The sequence below is a fragment of the Acomys minous genome, assembly GCF_964271855.1.
Source record: "Acomys minous genome assembly, chromosome: 2".
NCBI lineage: Eukaryota > Metazoa > Chordata > Mammalia > Rodentia > Muridae > Acomys > Acomys minous.
In genome coordinates this window covers 133,896,927-133,919,198 of record NC_140484.1, presented here as the reverse complement: position 1 = coordinate 133,919,198, position 22,272 = coordinate 133,896,927, and the positions used below count along the sequence as shown (strand labels likewise).

The 22,272-nt window shown below is 48.2% G+C and overlaps 1 protein-coding gene across 1 annotated transcript in view; it reads right to left on the bottom strand.

Moving 5' to 3' along the window:
* CLPB (ClpB family mitochondrial disaggregase) overlaps positions 1-21,848 on the bottom strand; it is a 130,755-nt gene extending 108,907 nt beyond the window's left edge. The window contains exons 1-2 of the mRNA XM_084769108.1: positions 21,261-21,848; positions 18,019-18,070 (exon numbers count right to left, since the gene is read on the bottom strand). Of these exons, the coding sequence (XP_084625234.1) occupies positions 18,019-18,070; positions 21,261-21,645 (437 nt within the window). The 5' untranslated portion in view covers positions 21,646-21,848. The remainder of the gene's footprint in view (positions 1-18,018; positions 18,071-21,260) is intronic.
* Between the last annotated feature and the right edge of the window lie 424 nt (positions 21,849-22,272).

The following is a 22,272-nucleotide window of genomic DNA, read 5'->3' as shown; positions in this document are numbered from 1 at the left end:
AGACTTGTGGCCAGCTCTCCCTAATGAACCAACTCTCCTGCTTGGCAGGGCAGTGGTGCGCGATACTGAACAGCAATGGCTCAGGGTAATAGCCAGGAGACCACAGCAGACACCTAGAGTTGAATTCCAGCTCTTGTACAACTCCCAGGGTCTGCAAGGCAGAAAAGTTCTTAGCTCAAACACAGCCGCTGCTACTTACGAGGGAGGGCCCATGGATAAATGTGCAACTTGGCTTCTCTGTTTCCTCCCACATCTCCTGTTGGAGAATGGATCTGGGTATGGTGGTGCATGCCTATAACCCCAGCACTCAGAAGGCAGAGGCAGGAGGACAGCTACAAGTCAAAGGTCTCCCATAGAGGACTTATGAGGAACCAGCAGGCTAAAGACCAAGAGGTGTTGCTGTCGCTTCTGCTGGGAAGAGGGAGGGGAGGCAGGCAGACTTTCACTTTCTATTCTAATCACTTCCTTACAGTTATAAGTTATTTTCACAACAGTGCTCACAATATTGCTCATTTTTACTTAACCATTTTAGGCTTCATCCTCTAAGGTTTCCTTACGATGGTCATCTCAGACCTCTCTGCTAATCTGTATCAAAACAGACATTTGGCTGTCTTGTCTAACTTCCTCAGTCACCAGTGTCCTCCAGAGATGACCTGTCTCTGCCCCTATTCCTGCCCTGGCAGTTGGCACGTGGGAGTTCTCAGTGCTAAGAGTCTATCAGCTAGCCTCCAATCCTTGTATCTTGTGGTGGAAGATTTGTGGCATAACAGTCTTTTAAAAACTACTTAGGCTCTGTGTATAAATAAGTGCGAGGACACCTGAGGACATGGCCTGGAGGGCGGATAGTCATGGGGTCTAGTCATGGCTGGCAGGTACTTGATAAATCTACTTCTGTGGACCTTAATTTTCTCTGCAGTCCCTATTACTTCTAAAATCTTTTTTTTTTTTTTTTTTTTTTTTGGTTTTTCGAGACAGGGTCTCTCTGTGCTAGCCTTGGCTATCCTGGACTCACTTTGTAGACCAGGCTGGCCTCGAACTCACAGCGATCCTCCTGCCTCTGCCTCCCGAGTGCTGGGATTAAAGGCGTGTGCCACCACGCCCGGTGTTTACTTCTAAAATCCTATCATTTTAAATATGTGCAGCATCTGGAGCTGAAGAGATGGCTCAGCTATGAAGAGCATGTGTTGTTCTTACACAGGACCTGGATTTGGTTCCCAGAACCCATGCAGAGGTGGGTCCTGACCACCTACAATTCCAGCTCCAACACCCTCTTCTGAGCTCCGCCAACAGTACATCTCCCCCCCCCCCCACCTTCTCTCTCTCACACACACACAGAGGCCAATCAATCATACACATAAAGATAAATCTAGATAATATATGATATATATAAAATAAAAATGAAAACTGAGAAGTAAATTCCTAGCAGACATGACACAATAAGACCTTCAAAAAGACAGTTCCATAGGCTTGGTGCCTGCAGAAGGGAAGATGTCCTGGGCAGGCATTGCAAGTTTAAGTCATTCTGACTAACTACTCTTCTCAGGGAAAGAAGATACCACTTCACTTTTCTTCCTTTTTCTTTATGACCAATCAATACAAAGCGGCCAGTGAACTTCAATCATGCATTGTTCCAACTGATTTCCGGATCCTTTGCAGGAGGAACTGGCTCTCAGCTGCAGCCAGGGAGGGGCTAGGAGTGGGGAGCCCTGTCCCACCTGCACCAGAGGCCTGGAAGCACTGAGCCATGCAGACCCAATCATGATCACTATCTGGGCAACAGGACCCTGGCTGGAGCCGCCCAGAAGGCCCTGTTTACAGTAATAACAGCACCAGGCCCTCTGTCTGAGCAGAGGCAAGGCGCCTGGGGCTAGAATCCCCAGGCAGCCTCCATCTGTGCCTTATCTCCCAGCCAGCCAGGGATGGGGGTGGGGGAAGGGCAGCAAAGGCTGTTCTTGGACCTCAGCCTGGGCCTACAGATTTCAAGGCAAGGGCCTGGTGATCTGACTGCACAGGCACAGGACCTCTTTAACCTCTTTTGCATTGGCTATTTGAATTGAGCACCAGCTCAAGCCCCCTCCTTCAGGAAGCCCTCCAGGTGCCCTCGTTTACAGTGATGAGGCTACCCAGCACTCTTACACCCAGGCAGCCTCAGCGAACAGTGAGAGTACAGAGACTGGCATGTGCTTAGCACCCACAGCTTAGATGCACACTTCATCCCTGGGTCTTTCCTACTACACTTAGTTTCAGTGTTTTGGAACCTAATAAATGTACTACGGATCAACACAGAGAAGCGGGTTCACTAAGCCTCTCTGGGAAAAAAAAATGACCCACCCAGGTCTGTCTGTGCCTCTGCCCAGCTGTGTGCCCATGGCAGGTCATCTTACCTCACCGGCCTGCCACACTCACCTAACAAGAATGCTGATATGGCCAGAGAGGCTGTATGTGCACGATGCTTCAATGGCAGCTGCTACCATGACAACTGTTCTGCACGTTCAAAGGCAAATGGTGAAGGAGCTGCTCTGCAACCTAAATGACACTCACGGTTCTAACTAAAGAAGACCCAATGCTGGGTGGCCATTCTTTGTCCTGTTCTTTACAGACACCTGTTATATATTAATGTGCACAGGTTGCTATTTTTAAATTGTTAAATTTAGAAGCCAGTTACAAAAATAGCACCAAAAAGTCCTTCATAGACCCTTCCCATGTAGCCACTGTACACTCGGATTCGTTTCTAATACGTTTTACTTGCCCCATGTGAGAATTAACTTCAGCGATTGCCCCTTATCTCCAAATACTTCAGCATGTACTTCCCAGTACAAGGACAGACTCTACAGAAACACCAACTATGGTGGCCAAAGCCTCAGTGTGGTGGAAAGTCAATCATGTGCAGATCAGAAATACTCAAAAACAGGAAAGAAAAAAAATTCAGAAACTAAAAGAAAACGGAATCTATATTGAACATATACATTTTTGTTGTCATTATTTCTTAGACAATGTAGAGTATGACAACCATTTGCACAGCATTTACACTGAATTATGTATAAGTAATCTGGGGTTGATTTAAGCATACAAGAATACATATGTAGGCTTTATGGAAATACTATGATATAGTATATAAAGGGCTTAAGCATCTGCAGCTTAGGGGACCCATCGAGGATCCCAGAACCAACTGATACCACAGGATGAACATCCTACCTCATATTCTGCCTATGTTCAGATGTCTCCAGTTATCCTAATATTTTTCACAGCAGTCTAGCCCTGTGATTCAGATGTAAGACAGAATCAATATAAAGATCAAACACCATGTTTAATGATTTAAAAAATAAGAAAATAAGATGCCAGGCAACAGATATTATATTACATGAGGTTTATTAAATGAATGTGGGGAGGAGGAAAGGAGGGAGGAAGGGTACCCCAGAGAGACAGAGAGATAGGGAGAGAAAAGGGAGAGAGAGAGAGAGAGAGAGAGAGAGAGAGAGAGAGAGAGAGGGAGGGAGGGAGAGAGAGGAGAGAGAGGAGAGAGAGGAGAGAAAGGGGGCAAGGGAGTAAGAGGAAGGGCAAGGTAGGTCTGTCCTCTTATATACTGGGCAAAGCCACGCCCCCTGGCAGGTAGGCAATGACATCACAGGTAGGCAGACCGAAGCAGAATCCTAACACTGTGTCTTCATTTCATCTAGAACAGTTCTTCAGCCCTTCTGTGATCGTCATAATATTGCCATTTTTGCACAGTAAGGCCAGTTACCATGTCTCCCTTTCAGCTTTGAGGTACCACTTTCTACACTTGTTCATCACTTTACAGCTCTGAGTGAGTGCTGACCCAAGCCTTCAAGGCAGCCACTGGACAGACACATACTTGGCAAACAGCTAAAATACAAGCAAGGACCCTGGTGATGGGGGGGGGGGGGGTGAATGTCATGTGAGCAACAATGATCAGGGCAACAAGGCAACAGGAAGGACTTTCTGGATGCAGAGTCCTGCCGGAAGGGACAGGCGGAAGCATGGGCTCCACTAATGATCTCCTGGGATCACCTAAAGTAAACACCTCTGCCTTCCCAGGGAGGTGTGCCTGGCTGAGACTGGAACATGAAAACACAACGAGTAAAGGAGAGGAGCGACCCACGACACCATCATGTGGGCACCTCGGCCCAGGGCTATAGCCTGTCAGCAGCTGCCTTAGTGACTGCTTGGTCCAGGCAGCTAAGGCAAGGGAAAGGGCTAGGGGCGCCACCTACTGGCCCAAAGCAGGACTCTGGGCTGCAGTAGAGGGCAGCCGGGCAGCTGGCTGCTTGCCAGGAAGTTTGTCACAATTAGTGAGAAACAGTAGTGGATCCAACTCCTCAAAGTGGACTGGCAATTGAACAACTACTGTCAAGCTATATGAAATTTTCAGTGAGGAACAGACTGGACAAAGCCACCATAATACCTGCCCATACCTGCAGGGGACAGCAAAAGGTCAGCCTTTGTTCACGCAACAGAACATGAACCAGCTTCTCAAAGCCATCTAGTCTCTGTGCTGAGGATTGAGGGCATGCTATGGGCCAGACGCAGACCTTGCCCACAAAGAGAGCTCAGTTTGAGCTTGGAGAAGGGTAATGAAACAAGTCCCTCCACCCCCAATAGTTCATTATCATGGGCCCTCTGACATGTCTGTACAGGCAGCAACAATGACATGTTGGCTCCTCATATCTGGCAAACTCTTGAATGGAATTTTTGTTTTTTCAGTACTGGAGACTGAATTCAGGGCCATCTGCATGCCAGGGAAGCACCACTGAGCTAGAGCCCTAGCACGGTCTACCTGAAAACTGTTTATGTGTTTGAGTTTGAGCATGCAGGTGCCCACATGGCCAGAGGAGGACATCATATCCCCCAGAACTGATGTTACAGACAGTTGTGCGCTGCCTGATTTGGGTGTTGGGAACCAAACCCAGGTCCTTTACAAAAGCAGTAAGACTCAACTGTTGTGCTATCTCTCCAGCCACACCCCCAAGCCTTTTTAACTTTTAAAAAATTGCCCTATATCCAGGCAGGCCTTGAACTTGTGTCCTGCCTCAAATAATGGGAGTCCAGTGGTTCATTGTTCTTTTTCTTTCATTTTGTTTAAAAAACACTGTGTGTGTTGTGGGGGCGGGGGGTGCTTTTGAGACAGGATTTCTTCGTGTAGCCTTGGCTGTCCTGGAACTCTGTAGACCAGGCTAGCCTCGAACTCAGAAATACATCTGCCTCTGCCTCTGCCTCTGCCTCCTAAGTGCTGGGATTAAAGGTGCGCGCCACCACCGTCCAGCATTAAACATTTTTTAAATCCTATGTGCATTGGTGTTTTGCCTGCATGCATGTCTGTGTGAGGGTGTCAGATCACTTAGAGTTGGACAGATTACAGACAGTTGTCAGCGGACACATGGGTGCTGGGAGTTGAACTTGGGTTCTCTGAAGAACCACTTGAGCCATCTCTTCAGCCCCATGGCTCATCTTTTTTTGTCCTGACTGATGTGCCTTAGGCACCTGACTTTTGTGATCTCATTTGGTCCTAAGAATGAGCCAAGAAAAGCCCCATCGTAGACAGTGACTTCAGAGCCCACAGCAGAAAGTGGCAGCCTGAACTACGGCCCCTCCACACTCTGTGCGTGTCACAGCACACAGCCCATTCTTTCTGCACTCAGCATGGGACAGCACACTCTAGCTGTCTGACAGGACTATAGGTGACAGAAAATGATAAAGGAAAAGCCTCCAGAGAGCAGGTAACCTATAAGTTGGAGATACTGGGATTAGTTCTGTGTCTTAGAGGCTTCTCCCATTAAAAATAAAAAAATAAATAAATAAAAATAAAAAGAGGCTCTTCTAGTCTCAGCATCAGAAAGCCCACAGTCCACCTTTTTCCATAGCAATCTCCCCACTACCACCAATTTCACACGTATAAACAGTGTCTTCAATGGCCGTGCCTTTGGCCCAAACCAAGCTAAGCTAACAGATCCAATCAAACCAAGCTAAGCGAACAGAGTGCAAGCAGTCCTGATCCTCAGCCTAATCAAAGCTTAACAGACTGTAGGAACCCAGTGAGGCAGAGGCAAGAAGGCGAGCATAGGCTCTGGCCACATCAACAGAAGCACACCATCTCTAACAAGGGCTTGCCTGCCTTGCCCCTCGCAATGGTGCCACACTGGAATTCAGAGAGGGCACCAAAAGTTCACCGCCTTTTCATTAAAAAATGGCTAGGATGTGGCAACTTGAAACCACAATTTAGGGCACCAGACTTGGACAGAGTGACAAGGACTCCTAATATTTATTTCCTAGTAGCTGTTAGCATACAGATGATCCCACTAGCCTGCCTTTCAGAGGCCCAGCAACCTCTGCCATCATCACACACTGCCAGGTGTGTACCTGATAAAAAGGACCCCGCCAGTTTCTTAGACTCTGTCTTGGTCCCCCGCCTCCTCCATCATGGGTGCCCTTCCCTTTTCTCCCCCCTTCCCCATAATAAATCTCCTTTATACCAGAGCTGTTACTTGGGCACTGTAATCATTATTATAACAGTAGCACGGTCTCATCATTTAAAGATCTGAACAAGGAAAGAGCCAGTGAGCCAGAGGAGGGCTAGCAGGTATGGCAACCCGCTGTGTCAAATGTTATGGGAACTCCACCATTTCATCATGGAAATAGTTACTGTGGGAAAGATTATCCGAAGAGCGAAGAGGTTAACGTAGTTGGGAAAATTTTAAAAGGGCAGTGGGCCTCGTTCATAATAACATAACTTGATCATTCACACTGTGAAAACATGTCTGTAACTGCTGGATGGATTAATCAAGTGTGTTTCACTGTGTGTGGAATGGTATTCGGCTTTTAAAAGGCATCAAGTATTGGGCAGTGTGCTACCACACATGTGACTGGAAAGTTAAGCTAAGCTGAAGAAGCCAGATTCAAAATCCACACACTGCAGAATCTCATTCATATAAAGTGTCCAGCATGGGCAAATCCAGAGACAAGAAACAGACTTGAGGTTGCCACAGACTGGGGGAGGTAGGATGGAAATGATCCCTAATCGGCTGAGGTGGGGGGGGGGTTAGGGAACGTTCTAGAGTCAGGCCATATTAATTGCACTATCTCATAAATGTATTAAAAGCCACTGATTTTACATGTTAAAGGGGTGAATTTTCTGATATGTAGTTATAGTAAAAGAGAGGAGAGAAAGACTAGGTGGAGGAGTAGACACTTGTTTGATCAAAACCTACCTCTGCTTCAGGAGCAGAGGGCACCTGAGACTTAGGGGTAGAGCAAAAGTACCTAAACTGGTGGCTGATCCAGGCAGGGCCTGTGACTGAGCGCTCACCAGCCTAAGAGACCACCCTGCCCTGCCTGTGCTACTCCAAGTCCAGATTCCATGGGAAGTCCAGGGCCCTCCAATTGTACTTTACCATGCGCCCTGGCCCTGCTCACCACCTCAGCTCACCGTCCACCTGCAAAGGCTGGTTAAAGACACAGCCCTCTCAAGAGGCCAGGGTGCTAACCCCAAACAAAAGGCCATTGAGATGGAAGTTTCAGTCCAGCCTCAGAAGGGTTTCTTATGCAGGCTGGCAGGGCCTCCCATCCACATGAATGGAGACTCCCTGAGACCAGTTAGCTGGCCCAGCTGCTGCCCAGGGCTGTGCTCTCCCACTGAGCAGTCTTTGGAGAATCAACAGAACTTTAATCAACTAATCCATCAACAGGCCAGACTCTATACTCTGTTCTTTTGGAGTGCTCTGGTCAGCCACATGTGACTTGCTTCGGTGGAGACAGAAGCGGTACCATCTAGGTATTCAGATAGGGTCACAACCAGGTGAAGAGAAACACATGAAGCAACTGAAGAAAAAAGGTAAGGAGGTGAATCTCTCAGCCTTTAAGAGGCAATATAATTTGGTAAGAAAGATGAACACTCAAGTATGAGCTGCTGAGAAGAAAGCACACGCTGTGGATGAACGAAGCCTCAGTAGGATCACAGGCGTACAGTGGCTGTGAGGTCACCAAAAGGAACCACGTCTGCCTAAGCGCGGAGTTTTCTCACCTGGAAAATGTACATAATTGGTTATTTGGTCACACAGTGGTAAGAGACACACAGTATTTACTGTCTACTTGCCACACAGTTCACAGCCAGTGAACAACTGTGTTCTTAGCCTAGGGGAGCTTTGTGCAGGCAGAGTTTGAGGGGGCAATGAGGCACGGGCAGAATCTACACAGGTAGGAGACTTGAAAGCTGCAAAGCCATAGGGGCCTGTGGATTCCCAATAAGCCTGGCAGAAAGGGTTGTCCCTTGGGCCAGCTTCCTAAGAGGAAATGGGAACCCAGGCCAACCTCTTTTTGGCTTTGGGCCTCACTGTTAGATAGGGAGGAGGGCTACTACCAAGTGGGCAGCTTTGAGAGATTTACTTAAGCATTCTAAACTTCGGTGTCATTATCGGTGAAGAGGGCTGTGTTATTGGCAAGGCTGTGACATGTTAATGTCACACAGCTGGTTAGTAACTATGACAAAAGCAGACCCCAGGCCCTCTGATTCTATCTATGCATTCTTTCTGTAACATTATGTTGCCTTTCAAAGTACTAGCATTCAGGACACCTGTGAGGATTACACTAAAAAACCTGGACTCCCCAGGAAGCACAAACTATCAAATTACAGAAAGTGATGTTCAGGCCTTGACCTCTGCTGGTCTGGGATAAAGATTTTGTTTCAGTCCACTGCGAGCCACAAAGACATTTACATATTTCCTGATTAAGAGAGCTGGATGTTTTGGTTGCTCTGGTGCCATCATTAATATCGTCCTATGCAGCCAAAATGCTACAGCGATCGATAAAGAGCCAGCCTCTCTAAGGCCTAGAGACAGCCAAATGTGTTTACCAGGGAGAGCTTTTGTTAATTAGATAAAATCCCCAGATCAATTCGCACAACGTTCACCTATGCTGTAGCTAAACACATTCAGGACACCTTGATCCTGGCACACAGACAGCAAGTGCCTCGAGCTGGGGCACCAGGGGACAAGAGCCAAACCAAAGCAGCAGCGCAAAGCTGGAATAACTGCGTTTACCCCTCGACAAAGCCCAAACTTGCTTTCCTTTGCTGAACTGTATAGGTTTTCTCCAAAGCCATCTAGTAGACCAGTTTAATCGTTTACTTTTTAAAACCATCAAACAAGAAACCAAAACAGTGTATCAAAAGAATTTCCAGATAATTGATAAATCTAGCAAGGTATCACTGCGTATGTAGCTTTGGCTAGCCTGAGCTAACAGATCTTCTAGCCTCCTCCTCCCAGGTGGGAGGAATTGCAGGCATGTGTCTGGGGTTTTTTTTTTTTTTTTTTTTTGCTTTGTTTTGTTTTGTTTTGGTTTTGGTTTTTGGTTTTTTGGGGACAGAATTTCTCTGTATAGCCTTGGCTGTCCTAGCATCTCTTTGCAGACCAGGCTGGCCTCGAACTCACACCTCTTGAGTGCTGGGATTAAAGGCGTGCGCCAGCCTATGTGAGACTAACCTGGTCTACAGAGCTATTTCCAGGACAACCAGAGCTACACAGAGAAGCCTTGTGTTGGGACACACACACACACAAGAGATAGTTAAGTATTATTTGCTGCTCTTGAGTTCAGTTCCCAGACCTGACATCAGGTAGTTCACAATTATCTCTAACTCTGGCTGCAGAGGATGCAGCACTGCCTTCCACAGTCACACACACATCTACCCATAATTACAATTCATAAAAATAAACCTTAAAAAAAAAAAGCCAGGCTGGAGAGATGGCTCAGTGATTGGGAGCACTGACTGTTCTTCCAGAGGACCCGGGTTCAATTCCCAGCACCCACATGGCAGCTCACAACTGTCTGTAACTCCAAAATCTGACACCCGTAGACATAAAATGCACATAAAATAAAATTTTTTTTAAAAAGCCAGAAAGAATGGCATATGCCTTTAATTCCAGCACAGGCAGGTGGCTGTGAGTCTGAGGCCAGTCTAGTCTATATATTGAGTTCCAGAACAGCCAGAGCTACATAGTGAAACTCTATCTCAGAAAAAACAAAAACAAAAGAACAAAAAAGACCTTAATGTTTTTTCTGACTCAAAATTTCCAACTCTTCATTTCATTCAGCGCACAGCAACAGCATCAGCCTGAAAATAGAAATTCACTAACATTTCCTTTCTGAATGAAACACAGCCAGACCTGCTCATTCATTAGTGTTCATCTGTTGGATATTTACTATGTATCAGACTCTGAATCTGCAGGCACTAGTCTAACCTCACAGGTTAGGCCAGCTAAGGGCTTAGCCCCACCCACACACTCCACCTGTCTGGACTCTTCCGGTGGCTTTTCTTCTTTGTTGCAGGATTGAACCCAGCTTCACCTAAGCTAGACACGTACTCTGCCAATGACCTATACAATTTCTACCTGCGTTTCAGCCTGCCTTCCTATACAACTTCCTATACAATGGCTGTTGACCAACATGTTTTCCACTAAGCAGCAAAAATCTTTTAAAATTTTAACCTACGAGCCGGGCATAGTGGCGCACGCCTTTAATCCCAGCACTCAGGAGGCAGAGCCAGGCGGATCTCTGTGAGTTCGAGGCCAGCCTGGTTTATAAAAGCGAGTCCAGGACAGCCAAGCCTACACAGAGAAACCCTGTCTCAAAAAAAGAAAAAAAATTATAACCTACAAATTTATCTTTTAGCATCTTTCCCTTTTATACACACACTGTGGATTGCCCTTCCTTAAAGCTATCCAACTTTGTTTTGTATCACCTATCCTTGCTCCCTATAGTCCAGCTGTTAGGATTCCGCTTCAGTGTGCCTGCCTGTGACGTCACTGCTTACCTGCCACGAGGGCGTGGCCGACAAACCTCTCACCGCCCCCCCACTCCTCTCTCTCACCCTCTCTCTTTCTATCCTCCCTCTCCACTCTACCCCCTCTTTACTTTCTCTCTCTCTCCCTCTTCCTCTCTCTCTCTGGGGTACCCCTACCTCCTTTTCTTCTCCCCCCCATGCTCACTTAATAAACTTCATATAATATAATATCTGTTCCCTGGCACCTTATTATCATCTTATTTTCTTTTTATTAATCATAACACCAACTGTATCCTTTGCTTCTCCCTTTCAATTCAGAGTCATCCCACTGAAGCCTGTGTGACCTTAAATTCACCAAACTCCTGTTTTTAGAGTTCTGGGCTTACAAGTGGGTAACAGCCACATCCAGCTCCACATCTTTTCCATTAAAGGAAGGCCTCATGACCGGTCAGGTGTCCCCTGTGCCAAGCAAAGGACCCAGCAAATGGCAAGTACTCAGTAAATGTTTGTCAAATGAACACATGAACTGGGCAAGGAAAGGACACACGGCTATTAGAGGTGCAAAGCTTTTGCCACCAGGCTCTCTTCTTCTGAGCCTGTCCGGGATGATGAAGGACTAAGTGGAGCAACAGTAACAGGGGCCCAGCTCTCAGTCCAGTGAAGGGGAAAGAACAGGCAGGATGCTGTGTACCAGCCGCGTGGTCTGAAGGAAATGTGATCTCCATGGGGAACAGAAGGTCTCCCAATCCTGTCCTGACAGGCTCTCACGGCTCTGCCTCTGCCGGAGCCCTGACAGATGTGCTGCAGTCTGTCTGGTCCCCTTGGTCTTGGGAGAGTGGCTCAGTGTAGACGCCAGGCTGGGCTGAAAAGGGGAGTCACCTGCTCTCACGGCTGCATCAGGGGAGGGGCCAGCCTCCCAGCTCGAGTGGGAGCTGGGTGGGCTTACAAAGTTTAAGTGCCTTAGGGGGAAAGGAGGAAATGGCTGCTCCCAGGGAAGGGGAAGGAGAGGGGGAGAAGGCAGCCTTGCTGCGCAGCAGTGGAGACTGATGAGGCTCTGTTCGGCCTGCTTCTGCTGTATTCAGTCAGCCAGGTTGGATTCGGTCACAGGTAAGCAGAGGGACAGCAGAGCCTGCCCTTGCCCTCAGTAGCCATGCAATCCAATGACTTAAGGGGAAGGGCAGCTCTCAAACTTTTGTTGTTGTTGTTGTTTTGTTTTTTCTAAGACAGGGTTTCTCTGTGTAGCCTTGATAGTCCTGGATCTTCCTTCATAGACCAGGATGGCCTCAAATTCACATCTGCCTTCCTCTGCTAGGATTACAGGTGTTTGTCACCAGGCTCAGCCTCACAAACTTTTGTTCTGTTTGTTTTGAGATAGTCTTGCTGACCTCTCACTGAGTAGCAATAGGCTGGCTTTGAATTAGAGAACTTCTTGCCTCTCCTCAGTGCTAGGATTACAGGTCTGAGCTAGTATGAGCAGCCCAAAGTACTTAATAAAAATAGTAACATGGAGCCAGCAGATATGGCTCAGCAGGTAAAAGTACCTGCCACCAAGTCTGAGGACCTGAGTTCAATCCCCAGGACCCACATGGTGAAGGAAAGAACTGATTCCCACTGGCAACCCTCTAACCTCCACGTAGCTGCTATGGCCCTGGCACACCCAACTCTAACCTCCACATAGCTGCTATGGCCCTGGCACACCCAAGCACACGGACACAAAATCAATACGATGTAAAAAGAATAACGTATGCCAAGTGGTGGATCCTGGTTTGTCCTTTCGGCCAAGCAGCCGCTCCACATCTAATTAGCCAGATCCTCATAAGGCAATAAACAGTCCCTACCAAGAGGACCACAGTCCAGAGCTGCTGACTCAGTGCTCTCAGCCTGAGAGAGTCATCCTGGCTGGGTTGGCATGGGGTCACTAGTTTTCCTGAGCATACTGTATTCTTGACATTTTACCCTATTTCTCCAACTTGACCTCCAATTTCTCTTTCAGAAGATCCTCCGGACCTCCCACACCATAGGAAGAATACAGTCAGCGAGGACAGAAGAGAGCAGACCAGCTAGGAGAAGTCAAAAAAGGGTCATAGGAAGGAAGGCGGCACTGCCCCTGAGCCTGGAAGACCGGCCCGATGGAAGCAGCAGGCTGAGAATGGAGTGCAGAGTGCAGCCAGGGAGGCAGGGAGGCTGCAGCCTGCTCCGGGGATTGTGGACTCTGGGGTGAGGCTCCTCTTCCCCATCCTGAGTCTCTGGAGCTTCTGGAGACAGGAGCTAAGAGAGGTCACGGCACAAGATGTCAGAGCCCCAAGATGGCGAGGGCCTAGTAACACTATTCACCAGGTCTGAGCACTATTCCAAAAACTGACGCCACTAACCATACCAATCACACAGTGGCAAAATAACTGTAAACTGAGGGGTGGGGATGGGATTGAGACTAGAAATCTGTCTTGCTTATAGGCAGGCCTGCTGGACAGAAGTAAAGGGGAGCGCATACAGCGAGCAGCAAGTAAAAAACAGCATGAGGCATCAGTGGGGTCCAGGGCAGACACAGGAAAAAAAGGAACAAAACTCAAGACCATTTCCTTCCAGTGGGGATGTGGGCTCTCCATCCAAGGCTACACATAGTGAAACTTTATCTCTAAAAACAAAAAGTAAAGGAACAGCCTCATCGGACACTGCACTGCAGAAGGTGGACGGAGTGGAGAGAGATGACCTGGCCTCTGGCCTCAAGGAAAGGGGCATGTAATCCCCCAGCTGCAGTTCTTCCTGCATGCAGGCCAGGCATATCCTCACTCTCTCTTCATATCCTGCATAAGTCCTGGGCCTGGCAGTCAGCCAGCATTGCCTGCCTCCTGTCTGGACCAGCACGTCCCCTCTGTGGGATGGATGGGGGCTAAGCAGAGTCTGTGCCTCACGCTAATGACTTTTTTCCATGGTGTGGTGGTTTGAATAGGAATGGTCCCAGAGAATTTGTGTTTGAATGCTTGGCCATAGGGAGTAGGACTAGTAAGAGGTGTGGCCTTGTTGGAGGAACTGTGTCAGTGTGGGGGCGGGCTTTGAGGTCTCAGAGGCTCATGTTATTCTCTGTCTGAGGGTCAAAGTGCAGAACTCACAGCTTCTTCTCTGGCACCATGTCTCCAGCCATCACTATAATGAACTAAACCTCTGTCCTTTATTAAGAGTTGCCTGATCCCTGCCTGGTGTGGTGGTGCACACCTTTAATCCCAGTACTTGGGAGGCAGAGGCAGGCAGATCGCTGTGAATTCAAAGCCAGCCTGGTCTACACAGCGAGTCCAGGACAGCCAAGGCTACACAGAGAAACCCTACCTCAAAAAAACAAAACAAAACAAAACAAAACAAATAGGAACAACAACAAAAAGAGTTGCCTGGTCGAGCCAGGCGTGGTGTCGCACGCCTTTAATCCCAGTGCTTGGGAGGCCAAGGCAGATGGATTGCTGTGAGTTCGAGGCCAGCCTGGTCTACATGGTCTACAAAGTGAGTCCAGGAAAGCCAAGGCTACCCAGAGAAACCTTGTTTTGAGAAAAAACCAACCAAACAACCAAACACAAAAACAAAAAGAGTTGCCTGGTCCTGGAGTCTCTTCACAGCAATAAAGCCCTAAGGCACAGGGTAAAGGAGATGCTAACAGAAGGGGATAAGGAGAGACAGGAGGACAGGTAAGCACTGGGGACACACCTGAACAGTTCCCACAGATATTACCCATGGTGTGAGATAGTCCCAACAATTCTGAGTTACATGCTAGGAATCCAATTACTTTCTGTACACCACTGGTAGGTATTTAGTTGCCATTATTTATTTATTTATTTATTTATTTATTTATTTTATGTATTTAGGGGCTAGAGAGATGGCTCAGCGATTAAGGGCACTGTTTGCTCTTCCAGAAGACCCAGGTTCAATTCCTAGCACCCATAAAGTAGTTCACAACTATCTGTAACTCCAGTTCTAGAGATCTGGCATCCTCACACATACACACACACACTCTCTCTCTCCCTCTCCCTCTCTCTCACACACACACACTCACACACACACACACACACGCAAAATACCAATACACATTAAAAAAATCTTTAAATATATATGTGTGCGCGAGCACACGTGTGTGTGTGTGTGTGTGTGTGTGTGTGTTTAGAGACTAGAGAGATGAGTCAGTGGTTAAAAGTACACACTGTTCCTCAGGTCTTTCACAACTGCCTATGACTCCAGCACCAGGCTATCTGACACCCTCTGGCTTCTGTGTATCCGCACACTCAGGAGCATACCCGTTTTGCCCTTCACTACACATAATTTTAAAATATATATATTTAAAAAGAATTAAATATATATATATTTAGTAGGGTGTGTGCACATATAATTCCAGTACCGGGGAAGCAGAGGCAGAAGGAAAGAAGGAAGAGAAGGAAGGGAAGGAAGGAGGGAGGAAGAAAAGGAGGAAGTAAGTAAGGGGAGGGCGAGGAGCTACTAGTATATTTGCTAGGCATGACAGTACCCGCCTGTAGTCACAGCACCTGGGAGGCCAAGGCAGGAAGATCATGAGTGTAAGACCTATTGAACCTCATACCAGGAACCACCTCAAAAGCAAAAACCAAACCCCCGAACAAGACAACAGAAAGCTCCCAAACTGACTCTCAACTGGTATGGTGCCTTCTCAGCATGCACAAATTCCTAGGTTTGATCCCCAGTAAAATCATAAAATCATAAAATCAATCACAGTGATGCACATTTGGAATCACATCATTCAGAAGGTAGAGGCAGAAAATCAGAAATTAAAGGTCACCCATGGCTATGTAGTACATTTGAGGCCAACCTGGGTTACATGAAACCTTGACTCTAACACTAAAACTTAAAAACAAAAAAAACAAAATACTCTCATAAATTTCAGAGCTAAAATTATCTCCCCTTGGAGGGGCTTGATGAACTAAGCTAGAGCCAGCCTCTTCAGCTGACTGCTCAGCTCAGCAAGCCTGCTGCCCACTTTGGGCTTTGGGGACAGGAAGCTACAGACTGGCAGTCTTTGGCAGTTGCCAACAGGTGATTCCAGGGTCAGTAAGTTGGTTCCGACTCCCCACTTCCCTGTAATGAGGCTCTGGGAAGCAAGGCACGTGCCTGGGTGTGAAGCTGCTGCACACAGCTGCGGTTATGAATGGCTCTTATAACAACAAGATGACATCCATGCTTGGTTTTTAAGATGCATCATCACATGTTTATTAAACTATTGCTCCATCATATTTATTTGGCTACAAAACAACTCCCAGCCCATACTTCCAAAAGTGGTTTATTAAAAACTAAGCCTTGAACATTAATACTCAAATGCACCCTTGAGAATCAATAATAACGCTGCAGATAAAATGAAAGGGAATCAAAGCAGTACGTCTTGGTGGAGCCACGGCTGCCTTTCCACACGGTCTCACATGTTCAAGCATCTGGAGTGGGGAAGGGCACCCAGGGCCCATGGTATGCAGGGACAACTATCCCCAACACTGACCTTCTATCTAAATGGTGAACACAAAACCAGGCATGGTTGCCCACACCATTAATCCTAGCACTCAGGAGGCTGAGGCAAGATGATTGAAAGTTCAAAGCCAGCCTGGGTTACACAACAAAACCTATTCTCAAAAAACCAGGGCTATGCGGCTGAAGAGATGGCTCTAAGGTTAAGAGCTCTGGCTGCTCTTCCAGAGGACCCAGGTTACAGTCCCACATGCAGTGTCACTGCCTGTAACTCCAGTTCTGGAAGATCCAACACCTCCAAGAGCACCACATGCACATGGTACACAAAGCATGTATGCGCTTAATGTTCACACACACAGAATGAAAAGAAAACGGGCTGGCTGTGATGGCACACGCCTTTAATCCTGGTACTTAGAGGCAGAGGCAGACGGATCTCTGTAAGTTTGAGCCCAGCCTGGTCTACATAGTGAGTTTCAGAGCATCCAGGAACACATAGGGTGAAACTATGTCTCAAAAAAACCAACAACAAGTAAAAAATTTTTTAAAATTTATGTATTTTAAAATCCTAATCAAGGGGGCTGGAGAAATGGCTCAGAGGATAAGAGCACTGACTGTTCTTCCAGAGGTCCTGAGTTCAAATCCCAGCAACCACATGGCTCACAACCATCTACAATGTGATCTAATGCCCTCTTCTGGCCTGCAGGTGTACATGCAGAACATTGTATACTTAATAAATAAATCTTAAAAACAAAAAACCCTGATCAAAAAACAAAACAAACAACAAAACGAAGCCAAGGGTAGAGAAGTAACTCACTGGTAGAGCAATTGCCAAGTGTAATGTGGAATATGTTTGCATCCAATATTACAAAAACAAACAAATATGTAAAGTAAGAAAAGGAGAGCCCCAAGCCAGGTGTGGTGGCGCACACCTTTAATCCTAGCACTCAGGACGCAGAGGCAGGTGGATCTCTGTGGGCTAGCCTGCTCTACAAAGTGAGTCCAGTACACTCAGGGCTGTTACATAGAGAAACCCTCTCTCAAGAACTGCAAGAGAAACTCTGTCTGGGTGGGTGGGGGGGGGGGTGGAAAGAAAAGAAAAAAGAAAGAAAGAAAAAAAAAGGGAGGGTCCCATGACCACTTAGATGCATCTGAAGGGCACAAAGGCCAAGGTGAAGCCCAAGAGGGATGCATACCGGCTCTAAACAACAACTCCTAACTGATGCTCTGGCCAGGCCACAGTCTCAGCACCCAGCCTAGATGTACACTCTGCCCTGTCCATGGCACAAGCTCAATGCTTCGTGTTCAAGAGGAGTCAGCCTCTGTATACAAATGAGCCTCACTCCACTCAGAAGCCTGAGAGGACAGGATGAGCTGGTGAAGCTGAATACTACTGCCACAGCCTGCCTCCTGCAGGGCCCAGCACACCCCAGCCCTGCAGGCAGGCTTCCTTAGACCCATACGACCTTTTGGCACAAAGAGCTCCTAAGCCCCAAGCTTTCCAAGAATGCCTACCTGCACCCAGGTCCAAGCAGCAAACATCAATACATGGTCACCTCCACAGAGGAACAAAAGCAAACTGGAAGATTCACAGGCTCAGACTCCAAGCCATTGCAACCGAACACTCAGAGATGTTCATGGGGCCACCCCCATACCTTAAATATATAAAGTCTGGCAGCTACAGGGAAACCCTCAGGAAACAAGTCCAGGTCATGGAGAGATTTCCTCAGGCCTTCTCTGTAAGACAGCAAGGCCCAGCCACTCACCTTCTGACCTCCTGTACATTGTTGGCTCGGGCAGCTTCCATCAGAGCTGCATCTGAAAAGAGAGGGGTACTGGTCAGAGCCCAGCCCAGGACCTAGCTCTCCAGAGCTACCCAACAAGTTGGTGAATGAAAGCAAAAGCTGGACATGAGAAGACAAACCAAACCCCTTCTCCTGGTGGAATCCACCCCACCTCTGCTCTGGGGATCCAAGCAGATGCCATGTGCCCCACTTTCCCCAAGCACTAATGCTCTGGTATGTGGGTCTCCCTAAGAGTAGAAAGAACCTCAATCAGAAGCCATGGACGCCTGGGATCCAACCTACTCTGCTATTACCCTCTGTGTGGCTTCTGCAGCCCAACTCAACCAACCTCCTACGGTACGCAGCAGACAGTAATCCTTGTTAGCCTCCCACGGTTGCTGAGGAGATAAAACAACAGCTAAAAGTCTCCAAAAATCCTTAGTGCAAGCTCAGAGAAAGGAGACCCAAACAGGTTAGTTGGATCCCTGAGGGCTCAGGCCTAGCTGAGGCCTGGCCTGGTTGCTGGCACCACCTTGTGGCCATTTGGAACACAAGCCGACAGCAGAGGCACAGTTGGTGCTCTCGGTGCCCAGCCTGACTCTGAACTATAGTTGGCCACTAGGCTGACTTCTTTCTACCCGGGCCTCAGCATTCAGTAACCATGAGACCCACCAGGTAAATGTGAGAGCAGTCATTAGAGGCAGCGGCAAGCGGAGCCCAGTTCTAGTCCCTGCACAAAAGCTTACTTGCTGTGTGACTGGGCCAACTCATGTCAGCTCCTGAGCTTCCGCTTATGCGAAGAGAGATGAGACACCAGCCTCATCATGTGCACACAAAGTTCTTTACAGACTACGGTGCTGGACTCCACTCCACCTACAGGCCCATGACTAAGAGCCAGGCCTGTCCTACTTACCTTACAGAGTCTCTGGGGCTCTTTGTTGCTGTTTAATTGGTTGCTTTGGCTTTGGTGTATGTGTGTGGTATTTGTTTGAGACAGGGTTTCTCTGTTGAATGAGAGCTCTGACTGTCCTGGACTCACTTCGTAGACCAGGCTGGCCTTGAACTCACAGAGATCCGCCTGCCTCTGCCTCCCAAGTGCTGGGATTAAAGGCATGTACCATCAAGCCTGGCTGTTTTGGTTTTCTGAGGTAAGATTGTAGCCCTGACTGTTCTCCTGGAACTCAGAGATCCACCTGCCTCAGCCTCCTGGGATTAAATGTGTGTGCATCACACCCAGCTTTTATGGATTGTTCTCATAGAAGAGGAAAATTCACTCCTTTTAGATAACCTCTTTTCACTCTTTATTCTCCAAGGCCACAGGAAGGAGGAAGGAGCTGAGACTTAACCTGGGACACCCTAGGCACACAGATTCTCCATGGTTTTCCATTACCAGAATCCCCCTTGGCTCTGGAAGGGACCCATTTCTCAGGACACTGCACTGAGGGATGCTGCTCAAAACCCCAGATCAGGCAGCTCAGGAGGGCTGGAAGCAGCCATAGTTTTAGCCGTTACCTAATTTATTAAGTAGATATCACATGCCATAAAGTCCAATCTAGGGCTCTCAGTAAATCTCAAGGCAGACTTCAGACACACTTCTCCTGTTCTGCCAAGCACGCTGGCTGCTGGACAGTCTCTGCTCATGACCCTTCCATGGTTCTTCACTGCTTACAGAATTCCAAATGCCGCCTGGCATGCAGGGCCCATTGCATCTTCTCCCAGCTCATTCCAAAGACCTTGTCTTCCACCCTCACTGGCCAAAATGCCCACCCCTCCACACCAGGCTGCCTGAAGTCCGGCTATGGAATACAACCCAACCCAAGGCACATCCGTAAATCTCTCTCTTCCGCGAGCCACACACTGGTGGACAAGTGTTTAGTATTAGGGTAAAGGTAAGAGGCAGGCCCCGACATCATGGGATGCACAGGGCCACCCCTGTGTTGTCCTTCAGAAGCTTAAACTCCCCATCTTGGAAAGTTTGCCAGTCGTCCAGGAAGGCTATCCTGACCCCACTAGCTCTCTGATCCTCTGTAATACACACTAACCCTGCATGGCCAACTGCCCGCACCATCTCTTTAACTGGCTAGGTTTTAAGATGGGACCTCTTGGGACACTAGCTCCAAGCTAAACACAGATAGCCCCACCTTCAAGTACACACCGAGCTGGAAATCATAAAGTCACCGCACACTTAAGCTAGACGGGCGCCCTTTAATACCCTCATTAACAGGAAGGAAACTGAGGACCAGTGAAGAACGAGTCCAAATTCACAAAGACAGACAGTACAAAACAAGCTCCTCAGTGTCCTCGCTTCTCATCCAAAGCCCTTTCTTTCCAGGTGGCCACATCCTACAAAACAAGTGAAAATCAAGGCAGTTTCCAACCTTGCTCAACAATCTCAAGAGTTTGGGGTGCATGGAACCCACCAGCACCATGCTTTAACAAGTTGCCCCACTGGCAACTGAGAACCTGAGAAGTTGGGCTCAGCCAGGCCACTCCCTCCACCCCCAACTCCTGCTCAGCTCTAAGTAATCTAGGTAAGATGCCAATCGGGGTTAGCTACCTCCACCGCCTATCCTATCCGCCCCCCCTACCCCCACCCCCACCCCCACCCCCACCCCCAGGGCTCTAAGTCTCCAGAGAGTTACTTTCTGCCAACTCTCTGTGCCCCCCTAGGCTCCACCCCTCACACTGCCCAGCTCAGGAGTATGACACTAAGCATAGCAAAACTTAAAGCAACAGTACAGACTCTGAACTCCAAGACAGGTCAAAACATCAGCCTCGTCAGAGTACTGGGAAACTGCCTTCACTATACAGTGGGGGAAATTAAGCCGAGAGAGGAGCGTGGGGGTCAAGTTATCACCAGAACCAAGTGTACTCCTCCCTTGGGCCTATGTAGAGGCTGTCCCTAAAGCTATCGGGGCTTCCTGGAGTCCTCGTTAAAGACTAATGGACCAGTCTATAAAAGGACCCAGGCTGTAATTAGGCAGTCCAATGTCCCCAACTATACATTTACACAAGCTGATGCCCAAAGAAGGGTCTAGACCTAAAATGGGAAATTATGTAACTTCAAGCTTTCCAGGGCAACATGCTGCCCCTGCCAGCAAATGTTAACTGTGTCTCTCTAAGTAAGGTTTTGTGAGTCTAACTTCATAAACACCTTCAATCCTCCAAAGGAGTCAAGATCCACCCACACCTCTCCCTTGAACCCAGCCTGGTCCCATACTTACCCTTGTTGGACGGATTCTTGCTGTAGCAATGAACCACCAGCGCCGAGGCCAAGGCCCACATGCCCAGTCCCGCCTTGTTGGGGACTCCATCCCAGCTGTCCTGTCCGGGGTTAGAACCGCGTCCCCACGAGGCGGCAGCCAGGCATGGGATCTCCGTGCGTTCTCCACGGCGCCCTCCGGTGGCTGCCCCCCGTCCGGGAAACAAGATAGAAGATGCTCCCGGGCGCACCCAGGTGGCAGCTCTCAGCCGCTGCGGCTCCCCGCAGTCTCCGGTGGATATGCTCCGGCTGTAAGCACTTCCCCGGCTTCGGAGAGATGGAGACTTGAATATCCCTAGGAAAAGCTGCGGCGCTGACGTGGTTCTCCTCAACACCACGGACAACATCTTGACACCTGCTTTCTATAACCTGCTGGTGCCGGCCCCTGAGCTAGCCACGATCAACATGGCTGCCGCGGCGTGTTCGAAGACGCCGCTTATGGGGTGGGACTGCGCACTACCTCACGGGAGTGGTAGTCCACGGCCCCAGATCTTTCCCTAGCTGGAGAATGAATAAACTACATTTCCCTGAGGGCTGTGAGATGACGTCACAATGACCTCTGACTTAGCGGAGTTAAAAGAATGTTGGGAAATGAAGTTCGGGCAGAGGGGCGTGGCAAAAAGGGAAAACAGTGGGGCGTGGCAATTAGGATTCAACATTCCAGAGCCCGGTGTGTGTATGGACACAGAACTTTAATCCCCGCTTTTGGGAGGACCAGACTTCAAGGTTTAGGTCAAGGTCAGGTTTTTGGTCTAGGTCAGTCTCCTCTGTGTAAAATATCAAATATCAAAATACTGGAACCCTAGGAGCACTTCCCTAGTTGAAACACAACAAAAATTTCTCACCAATGTTTAAACAAAATTATATCTTCGATGGAGCCCTGATAAGTAACTTACTTGCACCCCTCCTCTACCTTTATTTTGGGTTGGTATTGCTTTTTAAAAAGATGTCCAGGGCTGGGCACGCCTTTAATC